This window comes from Fibroporia radiculosa (assembly GCF_000313525.1).
Source record: "Fibroporia radiculosa TFFH 294 genomic supercontigs, scaffold682, whole genome shotgun sequence".
NCBI lineage: Eukaryota > Fungi > Basidiomycota > Agaricomycetes > Polyporales > Fibroporiaceae > Fibroporia > Fibroporia radiculosa.
Window position 1 is genome coordinate 22,998 of NW_012133233.1, and position 15,308 is coordinate 38,305.

A 15,308-nucleotide genomic window follows, 5' to 3' on the forward strand; every position below is an offset into this window, starting at 1 on the left:
GTACATGTTAGCGGGATGAGTAAATTAGCTTGAAAGGTCCATAGCATAGTCTTCCTAATCCTCCATGAACGCCCCAGCGAACGGTATCAATGACAAGGGCTGGTCGTCCTGTGTGTTCTCGCAAACCACGCCCAGTCGACGTGTCTGAGCGGTCAACCTGGGCAGTCGCCTCACAATGGCGTCCACCATCATTCTTGTTGGGACGACACATTCGCTCGCAGCAAAATCTACCAGACTTACGTAGAAAGTCACCTTCAACCGAGGTTCCGTGATGGCCAAGCGAACCAAATGCTGGTCAATTTGCTCCCAATCCAAGCCACCGACAGTGGGCAGCGAGGAGAGTATGAGCTTAATGTAGATGTCGCAAAGGTGCGGGGACATCAGCTGTGCGATCACATTCGAAACCCACTTATGGGCCAGCGCGTCCGGAGGATGATACCCAGACAAATCGTCCTGGATTCGGATCGACGTTAGCTCGGTGTTATGGCAAAGGCCTATATCGGCTAGTGTCACATCTGAGCAAACACGTCAGTGCAATTGTGGATAAGGAGACTCGCGCTTACCGGAGCCGAACTGACTCTGGAATTCATCCACTCGATCTTGCTGAGGATGGAATCCAAGCGTCACCTGCTGCAGACGTGACCCTGCCTTCTCCAAGAACGCGCGCACATATGTGGCCTGCACCGGATCTCCCCAGAATGCTTCGAAATTCTGCAGAGACATCTCAAACGGGCTGTTCGCAAGCCAAAAAGCCACGATAGCTGTGGATTCACGAAGAGAAAGTGTCTGGATCTGACACTTTGGCGATGGTAGTGGCATCATGACTTTGTCTCGAAACTGCCAATACACGGCTTCCAAGTGCACAGCAGACAATTTGGGGCACGACACCAACAACAGCGGGAAGTCGTATGCAGCGAAGGAGACGTCCTGGAGGGACAACACCTTGATCTCTGGGAAGAATTTGCGAAAGTTCCGCCGTGTTTGTGAGGACATGATGGTGGCAGACCAATTCTTGATGCTCAGCCGCTCGACTTGTGTGAGCTTGAGCAGGATGCGAGGTGCCTCCTGGTCCATCCAGGAGAAGGTGCCATCGAGAGTGATCGAGAGATCGCGGACACAGTCTGCCAATTTGGGTGACCCCTGGAGCAGGTGTTCGAATCGTACATATTGATGGGAGCCGAGTAAGTTGATGGAGTGAAACAGGCGTGGCCGGGTCGAGGGATACCATGCGCGGCAGGTGAGGCTACAGCAGAGGAGGTCGCGACGGTTGACGACGAGGCTGAAGAGGATGTCGCATATTTCAGAGGGTAAATCTGCTGCTGTCTTCTGCCACATATATGGCCTTTGGGTCAGTGTTTCAGCCAAGGAACACAAAGAAAACAGCAGATCTCACCACCATCCGAGATGCCTGGCGATTGATGCAAGTTGCTAGTGGGCCCCGTCACCCTCAACGTCGATGACGGTGTTTCTCAGCTGCGAACCGTCGATATGGGCACAAAGTAAAGGCAATCGACAAGCTCCGAGCTGGACGTCCCCGAGTCCGAGTCTTCAAGAAAAGATATGGATCATGTGCACGCCCGCGGCCGGCAAACTCATCCGCCACTCATCACACCACTCCGTCACCGGGGAGCTCACCTGTGTGATTCTGATATAGACCCACGCGACCCGGCTGGCTACGTATCCCTGGTTTCAAATTGACTGTTCCGACGCAATTGGAGTGCGACTCCGGACAAGTGCGAACTTTGAAGCCTAAAGGCTGAAGGTAAAAATGACATCTACAACTATCCCTATGATGCTGCTGCCGTCATCCTCGTGCCAGGTTTCCAATTAAAGCTCAATAAACACTTTATGGTCGGACAAAGCACGCGACGTAGGCAGGGATAGCCGGCAGGCGAGGGTGGGGCAATAGGAGGTCACGGTGATGTCGCCATCATTGGTGGCGTCATGAAAAAGCAGTTTAAGGAAAGCGGTGTAAGTGCATTTCGAGAATGCCATGGGCGCCGAGACTTAGCCATTGTCCCACACTCGATACGGATTAACAGTGAGTGGATACCTCAAAATAGACAGCGCAATGGGAGATTGATACAAGAGTCGATCGACACAGCGAAGACACGCACTCGGTGATCCGACACCCGTAACGCTCGAGGTCAACCCGCGCCGCTAGGGAATATTCACCTCAGCGAATGGAATGAAGTTCAAAATCGGCGAGCCCAAGAAAGTGTGACAGATGTCAGCACCTCTACTATTTGGTCTCCTACTACTCATGTGTATTCACAGCGACTTTGGACACAGTTCATCCTGTACTAGTGAGAGCAAACAGGTGGGCGTAGTCCACAATGAGTCACAAAACGGGCGGTGGGTGAATAAGTAGGACATACTCTGCTACCAAATCGAATACGATCTGCTTCGAATGATTGCTTGTAAGTTCCTAGTACATAAGTTGTCACGATTTAGCCACTAACCGAGTTCCCTCCAGACTGCAGGAAGACGCTCTAAATGATATTGGTAAACTAGTTGGTCTGGATCTATTGTAATACGTCTGTTGTCTGTTTCGCTTCGCCCTAGATGTCCTGATGCCCGAATAAGCGTGACCTCCACCTTGTGAATAACTCACCATCGTCCTATTACTAGTGGGCATTCACTGCTGTTTCCCAACATTCGCATCGGTTTGCTCACCTTCATCGAGCTACTCGCTGTGCCGCTGATCAAAATATAGTCGTGGTCAGTGGATGAAAACATACCGCTTAATTGAACGAGCTCGACGATCGAAAGACGAGGATCTTGAAGATGGTTACCTAAGGACAGCACTGATGATGTTTGGCATGAAAATGCGAGCTCATGTCCATAGAATGGAAATTTTGCACGTCTGAAACTAGCTTTTGGATCAAATACGCTCACCATCCACTACACAATATGCACAGAGGAATTTCGGAGCACACCAACTTTCCTCATGCGCATAAAACAGACGATTGGCACGTCAAAGTGAGATACATTACAATTCCAGAATACAGAGATAAGCCAAGTCTCCTTCACGGATTACACTCGAGGAAGAGAAACACTCGGCAAGTAAACAGAGAAAGTGAGAGAATTGACCAGAACGAGGTTCGGATGTTGCCGGAACGAGCCTAGGCAGTAGTTTTGTCTACCAAATAGGAGCCAGCTGTGAAATTCATATTCACGCGCTGCTGTTGCTGTGTTCCGTTCGTTGCCAAAATTCTCCGCCTTGTCCGTTTGGAGCTCTGCATGGGCTTACCGCCTGCACGTACCATTGGCAGAGCGCACAGAGCTCGGGCTCGGAGGATATAATGTCCGCGTCGATCAAAGTGAACAGAAAGCTGTCGCGGAAGCACAGAGCGCAAACAAGTTGTCGATGTTCTGAGACAAAAGTGAGCTGATACGGTCGCTGGTAGCATCCAGCTCGGTATGCGCTGATCTCGTTTGTTTAAAAATCGACTAGTCTCACCGCGGTCGTTCTCGTTCAGGTGTTTGTACAAGACAATGAGACATGCGCAAGCAAAATCTAGAGCGGGATTTTAACCTTACATTTGGCGAAGAAGGCGACTCTGAGGCCTGAGGACTAGCCGCTTTTTGTACAATTCTGCATGAACGACCCGTAATAACAACTTGGAAAGAGGCGGTCGAGGGATATTGTGGTGCGATGGATATCAATGCTGAATGCTGAATCTCGCAGGGAGGAAATTATGGGTCACCCTTGTGGGGTGAATAGGGGTTTGCTTATGATCCTAGTGAGCTGTATCTCTTAGATATTGGTATATGCGCATATATTGATGACTCTATAGTCAATACGCTACGTTACAGCTTCAGCTTGCTGGTGATAGCCGAGTCACATGTATTACATACGGTGGAGAAGACGATGGGGTATGCAAAGACGCTGGAAAAGGCGGGTGCGTAGATCTTGGTTTACTATGGGCTGATGCTCGAGCAGTATGGACACAAAACTGGGGGAGGTCTGTCATGGCTTTACTATAGCATGACAACTCATATAGCTCATGCATCGAACGGGATCCCGCAGACTGGGAGAAGATCCGTGCAATGAAGGAGACAGTGCTTTGCCAATGGCAGCAAATTCCTCTATTCATAGATCGAGCAGTGTCCACAAGAGTACGTGACGATATCTGCCGAGAGCGACCTGTACAACGCTGCGAAATTTTGTCCAGTGGGTTTACTCGCATCCGTGTCAAGATATCCTCCCACAAATGACTCTGCCGTTGGGCCGTCTCCATGCTTGCAGTGTTCATGGTCCCCTCGGGCTCAACACGATTCAGGAGTGAAGTATGAGTGGGAGCGAAGGAGGAGCACTCTGGAACTGTGGTGTGCGGCCGGCTTGAGCCGGAGAATTTGTGCCTGGAAGCGCTTAGACTCATTCTGCACTAAGTACCACAACTAGTAAGTTGCCTTCCCTGAAGAGTCTGTACTTCCAATATTTACACACGTTTTTGAGCGTGTCCTTCAAACACGGCATGTGCCTTCCGGATCGCCAGTACTTGTGAGGCTTCATTTTGTTTTACACCTGGGGTGACATGTCAAAGTTATATACAATTCGGATGCTTCCGAGCTGCTTTCCGAGTTCGTCGTAACGACTTGATAACGAGTCTTGAGTGAAGGCCGCCCAAAGTCGTGCCTGGCACGGCATGGTACCATTATCGCGCTGACTTGGTCTCATCGACGTTCACCATCTTTCGTCAGTACTAGTTGTTAAGTATCCCATCAAGCGTGTCATCTAGCTCATGAGCCCCGTCAGCGCGGTTCTTGAAGCAAGTGAACGGTGTACAAGAATACCTCATTCGTTGAGCTGTCACATACACTCGAAGGGTCAATAGGAAGAGAGATTCGTACATTTGCCAAAGTGTGCTAGTGACACTACGTTCATGTGAGTGGAATCTCAATATTTAGATTCATATACGTTCCCTTACTCATTGTTGAAGCAGTTGTGTAGTCCGCAAAGTTGGAGAGCGCACACTTTTTGATCTATCAGTCTTATTCAAGTTGTGAGTAGGAAGAGAACTCGAGTAGCTTCCTTCGATCATAATTGATAACATTTTATAGACCTCGAATGGCAAAAGCTACTGCTATCAAGTTTGCACTCATGACAGATTTGCCCAGGGAGCTCTACGAAGGTATCATCGATTACCTTTGGGATGACCGATCCTCCCTCGCAGCGAGCGGTCTCGTATGCCGTGCATTGCGTCCACAGGTTCGATCCCACCTATTCCACTCGATCCATCTTCATCGCGGAAACTACGACACATTCTGGGAACTCGTTCAACAAGCTCCCGTGCTTGGATCATACGTTCGTAGCCTCTGTATCCATATGACGGAAGCGCGGTTTTCGTCCATACTGCACAATCTTACCGCCCTGCGGGAGTTGACTATTCGATGGTGGTTTGCAGATGCGATGGTACAGGACGTCTGGCTGGCGTTTTTCGGCTGCGTTGGGCTGGTGGAGGCACTGTGTCTTGATCGACTCATCGTCCCGCCAGAGTTTCTTGGGTCCCTGTCGCGGCTGTTATGCTCCTGCCCAAGGCTCAAGAGCCTGAAGGTGTATTGGTCCCGAGGAATGTCCATGCAAACCTTCTCGCTGCACCCTCTATTGGAAGGAATTACTCCGACGGAGAACGTTATTCTCCAGGATTTGACCGTCCATTTCAGTCAATACTCAATCATCGACTGGCTTCTCTGCGGGCCCCTTGCCATACAGCTCCGTCATCTCGATATCGCATGGGAACGTGATGCGGAAGTAGTGCAGACCTTGCTCAACAACGCCGGATCCTCACTTGAGCGTTTGTCGCTCGCTCACAAGAAATGCTCCTATTGTACGTTTCAATCATAAGCAAGAACAGATATCTACTGAGCTTCTTAACTGCCTTCAGCGCCGCCTATGCAAGAGCTATCACTATCCGAACACAAGCGGCTGACGGGCCTCCATTTTAAGCATATATGGATGCATCAACAAGAAGACACCGGTTGGATGGCTACTGTTCTATCCACTATCCGATCAACACAAATTCGCCAGATCATATTCGATTTATGCACAGCCATATTGAACGATATTCTGAGCCTACCTTGGGCAGATATTGATGGAACCATCTCATCTCTCGCCGTGAAACAGCCTGGGTTAGAATTGACCGTCAATATTATCAACAATCGCTGGGACAGACGTCACCACACGCTCCCTGTCGAACTAGAAAACGCGATTCGCCGCAGACTGCAAGGATCACAGGCTGCTGGATGGGAGGTGAACATTATATACAGGAAAGATCCACCGTCGGAGAAGGACGAGATACTTAGACAATCTTTTTGAATCTATCTACGTACAGATTTACTTCTTCTGCCTAGCTGTATATGCTGGTTTTGCGCTCACTCCCAGCCATTGTTTGTCAAATTTACTCCTTCATCACTCCCAAGATGCCCTTTACAGGTCGGTGACATAGTGGCGGGGAAGCCACTCTGGTATAACCCAATCGCGTCCCATGAAGTCGGCAGCGATCATTTGTGAAACAGCCTCTGCGCTGGAGAAATATTGTCACCGATTATCAGTTCTTGCAGATCATCGAAAAGTTTGAAGCAACATACCATGCAAATGCACGAGGCATTCCATGGCCAGTATAGCCTGCAGATATGTACTGGCCTTTAAAAGATTCCGCGATATCTTCCTTAGAGGTACCTGCGACGGGTCCCACCTATATAAATAGAACCCTGATTACGCTGATACAACACAGGTATGTGTAACATGCCCCACGCACAAATGGATCGCCTGAAGCTGTAAATCCCATAATTCCTGTCTGCAAGATGGTTATGTATCGTGTCAAGTTCGGCCGATCCCAAGACACCTACTCACCCATTCCATTTCGGGCTCATGCCCTTCTTCGTACTTTCCGGGGAAGACGGCAGGGAGAAACTTCCTCAGCACGTCACTCACATCTGCACTTACAGCCGAGTCGTCCGCTACATAAAGCTCGTATGCGGGCGTCGCCGCCTCGCGTCCCCCGCCCAAAATGACCAACGGATATCCGCTCACGTCGCTCTCCTTAATCGGCCGCGGGAACCAATACTCGAAGCCTTCATTCCCTGAGAACGAGCTCCGCGAGAGCACCTCAGTTGTCGTGTTCGCGCGAGTCGCAATAATCTGCCCACGAGTTGGAATGATCCCAGCCGGGCCTCGTAGGTGCGGCAGCAAATGGGAGGCATACGCATTCGTCGCATGGAGCACATACGAGCATGCGAGCGACCCGCGCGGTGTCGTTACGGTCCACCTGCGCGATAATGATGAGTCCTCCGTTCCCTCCGCAAGAGACACGGCGGTGACCGGAGTGCGCGTGTGCAGGGCGAGTGAAAGCTGGGGCGAGGACGCCGCGAGCTTGTATAGCTCTGTCACGAACTTGAGCGGCCACAGATTATGTCCCGGGGCGCGTACGCCAGGGTACGCGGTCCCGTGTTGCTGAACCGCCAGGAAATCAGACAGCGCTCATCCCATGTAATGAAATGAATCGCGTGCTCACGGCCTTCATCTCCGCCTCGTCGAACCAACGGACGTTGTTCAAGTCAACGCCCGCTTCCTTTGCGGCTTCATAGTCTGCCTTCATATCCGCGACCTCCTCGGGGGTGAACATCAAATCGATGTGCCCGCCTTCGACCAAGTCTACCGTCTGCTCCAACTCATGCTCCTGAATAATTTTCACGATCTCAGTCGCCGTGTGTCGTTCTAGAGCGAGCCATCGCAGCGCCTCATCCGTCCCATGCGCAGTTGCAGCTGGCCGGAAGTCCCTGAATGCAATGGGAGTAAGGTGTCCACCATTGCGACCTTCGCACGTCTCAGCACGTCTTCTGTCAAGTGCGCATCAGTGAACGGCGCACCTGTCGCGCCTGAACCTGCCAATAGTTCCATCCGATTCAGAACAGTTTCTGGTCCACTCAACAAGTCAGAGCTAACAAAAATCCCTCGCCTCTAGTATCACAACTTTGAGCGGCTGCACAGATGTCTCCGGACCCTTCAATAATTTGCCCATGTGATATGCGGCCGATACCCCAGTGATTCCAGAGCCGATGATGCAAACGTCCGCGTCGGCAGTCAGTGAGCCCTCACTTCCCTCGCTCGCAAGCGGGTTAGCACCAGGCGTGTCGATCCAGAACGAGCGTGTTGAATTCGGTACGGGAAGGGGAGCTGGACCATAGTCGGTATGCAGTTGAAGAGTGGCCTGGTGGTCCGCGTAGACGTTGAGGGGTACAGGCAGGGCAGACATAATGGAAAACGCAGAGACGAAGAACAAGAACAACCACATATTAGTTTGGCTGGAGTTTAAGAGTCCTGATTCGCAAAGACTTGCATCACGAGCCAGATAACGGTATCAATAATGCAATCTCGATTCTCAGGCGGATACGTAGCAGAGCGGGATTTGCCGATCCGGCCGGCATCTGCAGCCAGAACTTCGACTACTTCGAGCGACGCGCCGAAACAGAGGAATTCCGGAGAGCCGTGTCAGTACTCTGTATATTGAAAACAGCAAAATGTACCCAAAGCAAGCAAAAGGTGGTAATACTACACGGGATCCCTTCCAATTTACGTCGTCACTTGCCAAATAACTTGGTTAGCACATCGTCATTGAAGGTAACGCGCGTAGGGCCCCTACTTTACGCTTAACTCCATTTCCATTCGTCTGTGTGCTGGATTTGCGGCTGACACGAACCGGAGGTGATGAGGGAGGCGGTGGTTGTGATGGTTGAGGTGTTGTAGCACTGGGGGCGGCAGGAAATGGGACTTGGTATGAATGATATTGCGGGGGTATGGGATCTTGCGCTAGATAATGTCGCAGAGTCGGCTGAGCAGGCACAGCAATATCGACTGCATCTAATAACAAACTGCGAAACAAGATGGTGCAATGAATAAGTGAGTGTATACGTGAGCTTGAAGTACGCACTTGCACTCCTCCTGTAACCTCTTCACTTTCTCGTTTGCGATTGCGAGCTGTTTCTCTACCAGTTCATGGGTCTATCGTCGCCAAGCATTAGGGAAACAACTTTGGGAGCGCTTGCGACTCACGGCTGTGACCTGCTCGTACTTTTCTCTCAAATTTTGGAATCTGCCATATTTCCTCTCTGAACTCAACTGCCCATGGTAAACTGCGGGCTCGGACGTACTTCTCTTTATAACGAGCACCCCGGTGTATCGACTGAGGAACCTAGAAGACTGCATGCGTTGGCATAAGACCCGACGTGTCTTCACGACTTGCGACTAACCTTGACACTACTCGTCTTGTCTTCGGCCTTTTCCCCCGCGCGTAGCGTCTTTCCGCTTGAGCCTGAGTTCGTTCGGTCGGGATTGGGTCTAGCCGCGGACGGGGTGTCCATGTTTGCAACAAGAGGAGCGAACGCTATTAAGCTCGAGGACAAGCTGGAAGTTATACAGTACTAGTCTCAGGTCGCTCAGAGCACGCAAGCTTGTCCGACTGACGCCACTATCCTTGGGCGCTCTTGCGTCGAAACAAAATGATTGTTTGCCGCGCCTCGGTCGATATGACGGCCTCCTCGTCCCTCAGGCTTCAGGCCTCAGAAGCCAACATTCGTTGCAAGAAAATGACGGCAACATCCATTATCTAACTACTCCTTATATCATGAAGAACTACAATTTTTACTATCATTCACAGTCCTTGAAGGCTAGTTCAGATTCGCTTGATACGCATTCTGTAACCAGCATCTTTTGCCAACCTGCACGACATTTGGTCCCTCCGATGAGATGTTCCAGAAACAAATGCAGAATGATGGATATTGCGCACCTCCATTCACTACTATTTTGGGGGGCATTTGGGATTTGCCTGGCATTTCGTCTTCGATTCACCGTCACAACCTTCGCAAGTCGAACATTTACTACCTGTCTCCCCGTCCTGCGTGCATGGTGCTTTCTTCTTGCATTCACTGATTTTCGCGCAGCTACATGATGGCCACACGAGGTCCCCCCCTGGCGGCAATCCAGTAACACCAGTCGGTAAGTTGCTCTGCTCAGCACAATATTGTACACACCAGGGTCAGTCACACTGATGTTAATGAAAGTCAAAACTTACTGTCATTGCTCTTTGACCAGATCAACGAGTGATGTAAAGAGGGTGCTATCTTACAGCTTCTCTTATATATACGAAGCTGTTATCAATACCCGGACCGGCACGTATGCAACACGTATTCTTTAGGATGCGGTGGGTGCGTAACTGTATCTATGCCAAAAACGCTCTTCATTCCATTGAACCCAGGATCATGAAGCATCCTGTGCCAGCATCCGGATCATGCGTGTGGATCTATGGGAAATGAAGACCTCGACATCTCGTGCGAGTTCGCACATTTTTGCCGTTGGTCACCGCAGAGAATGGTCAGTTCTTGTTCTCTCCCGTGGGTCATTTGACAATCTAGACTCGAAAGAAAAACACCGAGATAGGGATATCACAGCGAGGCAGCAACTCATCTATCCATCTAGGGAATGTGTGGCTCGCCGCTGCTCCCTTCTGATTGTAATCATCTATGGACCCTCCTCGGCGGGTCCCCGTTGTGGAGCGATAAGTAGTAGAGATCTCATTCGATTGACGAGCCATTCAACTAGATCGTGATCCCGCAGGGGCGTGTAATTGTTGGCTCAAAGATGCAAATAATATGCTCATCTCCTTTGGTCGCCAGAACGATATGGATCATCGTTTTGCGACCCTACACTCTGTACTTGTACCTCTGCAATCCGGGGGATAGCCTCGTCATATGGGAGTTATCGCATCATCAAATTCCGGCTATTTGTAAGCCCAGGGATCGTGAAGATTGTGCATAGACGAAGCGACGGTCTGAAGAAATTCCGAGACTTAATGGTGTGCAGTAAGGCTGATTGTCAATTGTGCAAGATATGTATCGAGGTCAATTGGACTCACGGTTACGGGCCAATTGTATCGACAACACCCGTATGCCGACTGATAGCTTCACTTCTATGAATATACAGCGCTTTTGCGTACTACTCAATTTCCTGTTCTCTCTGCGGCGATCATGTAGACACAGTTAAAATAGCTAGGATATACCCAAACATTTGAACCTACACTGCTTAGCAGAGCTGTCAAAACTTGAAGGAGAAGTGTGGCGCACCCACCTCATTGGGCGGGCTGCAATCGCATACGTTAAGTTCAAGTATACGCAATGTTGTAGTAAGATTGTGCGATCGACCAAGTCTATTCGTCGGATAAATCCGTAGAGCAAATATTGGGCGTCTCTCAATCACGATATAGTACCTAGTACATCGCCTTAACTAGTCGACCTCCATCACAAAATACTGGCCATTCATCGTCAAGTACGCCCAACCCGCACAACAAGTAAGCTTCCAGTGATATATGAAAGATGGGATTGTTCAATGGCTATGGTGTGTATGCGCCCATTTACGTACGAAATCGCGAGATAGCAGACCATACTGTGGCAGCCTGCTTCAGTCCAACCGTGCCTGGCTTAATACGCCAGAAGTGGGGTGAGTGTCTGTTTAAAAATCAAAGCCCTATGAACAACTCCGTTCACACAGCAAGCCACGGAGGCAATGTGGTTGAATCGCGGAAAGACCATCTGCTTGCGAAGTATTTCTTTTGTGCGGGAACACAGGACCCTTGGTTGCCGAAGTACGTCAGATCTCATAGATGTCATTGGATATCCTCTCAATCGGACATTTCGTACTAGACTCGTTGAACGATCCATCGCAGTAAGCCCAGTCTTGCAATGCCTTCAGAGTCTTCAGATTGGATATATTCCAGGTATTCCATGCCGGTTGGATTACAGAAACTGCTGCTGCGAACTTCCCCGTTCCAATGGGAAAATATGTCCTGAATGGTAGGTATACGTATACTGGCATGACTTACATTGCTACGTTCACCCAATATTGTTTTTCTCAGAGCGATGTAATGTGAAAGCGTCGGCCGTGGACAATTCGCTGATGGTCAAATCGACCGCCGTTCCTACAAACGCAGATGACTTTTTGGAATCGGACAGCAAGATCAAGCACAGCCAAGGCTTAAAGCGGCCGTTACCTGAGGATGACGAACCGTCCTATGAACGCCGCCCTCGCAAACGAGCCCGCATATACGAACCGAATTTTGGTGTTGTGCAATTTTCTCCAATTAGAGATATTTCAACTCGCAAAATTCGATGCTGTAAACCCCGACGTACAAGTCATAAGCAAATTGATCTATGCAAGCTGCCGCCAATGGGTCACAGAAAGCACGATGCTTTGATATACGAAACAGCAGGTTCAAAAAAAGATACCACGTCGGAAATGTAACATTTCCGAACTCTGGTCTTGGATTCAAATTGCATCTCATGTATTTCCAGGACTAAGGCTTCCAAGATTTGGAGCTCGCTCATTGACGAACATAATGATTGTTCACGGATACCCGTGTCCCTCGCTCTGGAAGACCTCCCTGTATTTTATGCCACCCCTTTCAAGCCTGGGACTCATTATCTTGGACGCGAACTCCGCTGCCGCTATGCAGACACTCCTGCTATTTAGTCCTTCTGGCCCTTTACTGTTGCTGGCTCTGTTCTGTTATGGCTTTTCTTTCGGCTTGATGGTCTAGGTGTTGTGTTGCGCTACTTTCAGACTATTCCATACTTCTGTTCATAATGTGGATCGTGTAGCTTACACTGCCGCATATTCCACATGCATGACAAATGGATTAAAAGTGTTTCTTGACAAAATAAGGTGAGGTAGGTGATAGAATGTTATGGTTCTCATTTACTGTTCATACATGCGAAACTCAGGCTTCTGCTGGAGAATTGTGCTAGCTTAGATTTTGGTTTTTTCCCCCACCGAGCCAGTGCGCTCATAATCAAGACGAATTTTCTATCATAAATAAGAGTGGTTTCTTTTTCTGGCCGTTTGTTCCTTTTCCGAATACATGTGTCTCATTTTGGCTTAGTTGGTACATGCCGCGCTCTCATCTCACGGGCAGCACCATTGAATTATCTGCTGTCAGTTGAACAAGTTAGTGTTCAGTGGCTTGATAATCTGACAGTTCACATCAATAGGAACAAATCTAGCTGACAATTTACTTGCCAAGCCCATGATTACAGTAGAATATGAGTAATGAAAGTGCATATACACTCCCGAACATTGCTCGGAGGATGTCGGAAGTGTGCATAATCAATCAAGAGTATATAAAAGTGCAACATGTCGCTACATTTGAGAGCAAACCAGCGACATCATGCATTCCAGAGTTGAAGCTGTAGCTTCAAGTTTGGGGTGCATGATATCCAGGCGAGTCCATCTGCAATCGTGCTTTTATTGTCACGGGCGCGTTGGAGTCTGTCGTTTGTTCCTCCCGCTTGCTACTCCGGCAGTCCACCACGACAGCCGCCGCACGCGGGGATGGGGCTGTATCCGAGTGCGATCGCTCTGCTACTGTGGTAGACGTGAGGGGTAGTGGCCGTTCTATGGTTTTGGACCGCGAGTGCGAGACACTGCGTGCTTCCTGCTCGCTGTTGTTCTATCGTTCAACAGTGTTTGGTTTTTCTGTAGCCACATGCACTATGTAGACAGGAGCTCCGAAGCGACCGACCGCAGGGCGGACGCGGCAGGAGCTGCTGCCGTTGCTGTCCTCTAGGTACACCGTCACTCGGAAATCAATAATGAACCAACCGTGCGTAGGCACGGCTATACTGCCAGTGTATCATAAAACATACAACCGAACGAGACGAACGCCGCAACCATGTCACGACGCAGGGCCTACTCCGAATATGTAGGAGGGGCTTCAACCTGCAGCCGTTCATTCATACTCTGCATGAACTGGCGTAGCTGCAACACTTCCGTACGTAGCTCGGTCATTACGTGGTTTCTGCCTGGACCCTCATCAAGCTGCCCCAGATGAGAGCCCACGCCCCCAGCAGCCACGCCCCCCGCGGATGTGCCCCTTGTAGTCGTGCTCCCCGTAGCCGTGCGCGGAGTAGCCGTACTCCTCGGCTGCATAGAAGACTCGTGAGGGGACGGCTGGGGCGTCGACTCGAACCTAGACGATGTCACTACAGCATGGCGGATCCTTTCCATTTTCAATGACCGGAGACGTTCAAGCGAAACATACGATCCCGAGATGCTGTCCTCGGAGGGGATGAACGGTGTAACCGTGTCGTATAGGAATGGAGGTGAGGAGATAGGCAAGTTTTTTGGGACGGCCCTGTGTCGGCGACGACGCACGAACACCACAGAAACGGCGGCAATGACCAAGAGCCCCGCTACGCTCCCAAAGAGGGCCCCAAGAATGACGCTTAAACTCGTGTGTGATTTGGCTGGTGAAGGTTCGGGAGTGTAAGATGTAGGGGGCGTAGGGGGCGTTGTGCTATTTGATGATGGTATTGGCAGACTATCCATGAAGAATCAGCGCATTATTCTGTGGCATTGGAACCGACTGACCTCAGTACCATAGGTGCAAAGAGCGCGCCCTGAGCAGGACTTCGATGCCAGTCAGCATAAGATATACAACAAAGCACGCGATTACAGACCTTGCCGGGCCCGAAATGTACGATCCACTCGAGACATAATATGAAGAAGCGAAGATGTCGACTCTTGATTTCAATGAAGCGTAGGAAGCAATGTTCGAGAGGATTTGAGCGCGAACACTTGCGTTTGTCATGGTTGCCGCAACCATTGCCAGAGCCACTGGAGAAATTTATAGGAGCAAGCCAGAATCAAAGTGATAAAGCATCGTACCTGAGTTCCCAATCTCCGACGAATCATTCATAGGAAGTCCAAACGCATAGGAGGCTTCACCAAGACATTAATGGGGATATCAACAACCAAGCAGAGTCATACCGGCATTATCATTCATAAGTTGCTCGTAGAATTGGGTTTGGGCATCATAGACCTATAGTACGTGAACAATCTGTGCTGTCGCTGTGTAAATGCCCTAAGGTTACCTGGGAACTTATCACCCCCATCGCAAGTAATTTATCGCCGAATAGTGAGTCCACTAGTGCCCAGGAAGACTCCAGACTTCCATATGTTGAAATTAGATGCGCCTGGCCGTTGGACGTGACAAACGCTAGCGACTCCCAATGCGAGGCGTATTCAGCAGCCATCGACTTCACAGATATCTTATGTTAGGATCATACCCGTGACAAGTTAGACAGAAGAACTGTACCGAGTAATTGACAGAGCCACTGTTGTCATAATTCAACATCTTATTAATGGCCCCCATCGCCCCGATACCGATGATCCCTTTGGCGGCTACATTTGTCGAATTATCGCTCGCAGTCGGAGAGGCCAATGACACCCTGCAAATAACAATGATCAGGATATA

General features: G+C 49.9%; 5 protein-coding genes across 5 annotated transcripts; 1 reads left to right on the top strand and 4 right to left on the bottom strand.

The window, feature by feature from the left end:
• Positions 1 to 54: 54 nt before the first annotated feature.
• Positions 55 to 1,074, bottom strand: FIBRA_01518 (uncharacterized protein; the record flags this gene model as incomplete). The annotated part of the gene is made up of 2 exons (XM_012323393.1): positions 55 to 515; positions 564 to 1,074. The coding sequence occupies 2 exons, from the start codon at positions 1,072 to 1,074 to the stop codon at positions 55 to 57; spliced, it is 972 nt and encodes a 323-aa protein (XP_012178783.1).
• A 4,000-nt stretch (positions 1,075 to 5,074) lies between these two features.
• FIBRA_01519 (uncharacterized protein) lies at positions 5,075 to 6,322 on the top strand (the record flags this gene model as incomplete). Its single annotated transcript, XM_012323394.1, has 2 exons — positions 5,075 to 5,834; positions 5,892 to 6,322. The coding sequence occupies 2 exons, from the start codon at positions 5,075 to 5,077 to the stop codon at positions 6,320 to 6,322; spliced, it is 1,191 nt and encodes a 396-aa protein (XP_012178784.1).
• A 111-nt stretch (positions 6,323 to 6,433) lies between these two features.
• On the bottom strand, positions 6,434 to 8,261 carry FIBRA_01520 (uncharacterized protein; the record flags this gene model as incomplete). Its single annotated transcript, XM_012323395.1, has 7 exons — positions 6,434 to 6,530; positions 6,595 to 6,701; positions 6,765 to 6,803; positions 6,860 to 7,459; positions 7,521 to 7,822; positions 7,876 to 7,890; positions 7,952 to 8,261. 7 exons carry the CDS (start codon positions 8,259 to 8,261, stop codon positions 6,434 to 6,436), a joined length of 1,470 nt encoding a protein of 489 aa, XP_012178785.1.
• A 345-nt stretch (positions 8,262 to 8,606) lies between these two features.
• FIBRA_01521 (uncharacterized protein) lies at positions 8,607 to 9,366 on the bottom strand (the record flags this gene model as incomplete). Its single annotated transcript, XM_012323396.1, has 4 exons — positions 8,607 to 8,877; positions 8,937 to 9,007; positions 9,059 to 9,205; positions 9,256 to 9,366. The coding sequence occupies 4 exons, from the start codon at positions 9,364 to 9,366 to the stop codon at positions 8,607 to 8,609; spliced, it is 600 nt and encodes a 199-aa protein (XP_012178786.1).
• Positions 9,367 to 13,741: 4,375 nt separating this feature from the next.
• Positions 13,742 to 15,087, bottom strand: FIBRA_01522 (uncharacterized protein; the record flags this gene model as incomplete). The annotated part of the gene is made up of 6 exons (XM_012323397.1): positions 13,742 to 14,372; positions 14,423 to 14,461; positions 14,512 to 14,668; positions 14,720 to 14,773; positions 14,822 to 14,873; positions 14,926 to 15,087. The coding sequence occupies 6 exons, from the start codon at positions 15,085 to 15,087 to the stop codon at positions 13,742 to 13,744; spliced, it is 1,095 nt and encodes a 364-aa protein (XP_012178787.1).
• Positions 15,088 to 15,308: the final 221 nt, after the last annotated feature.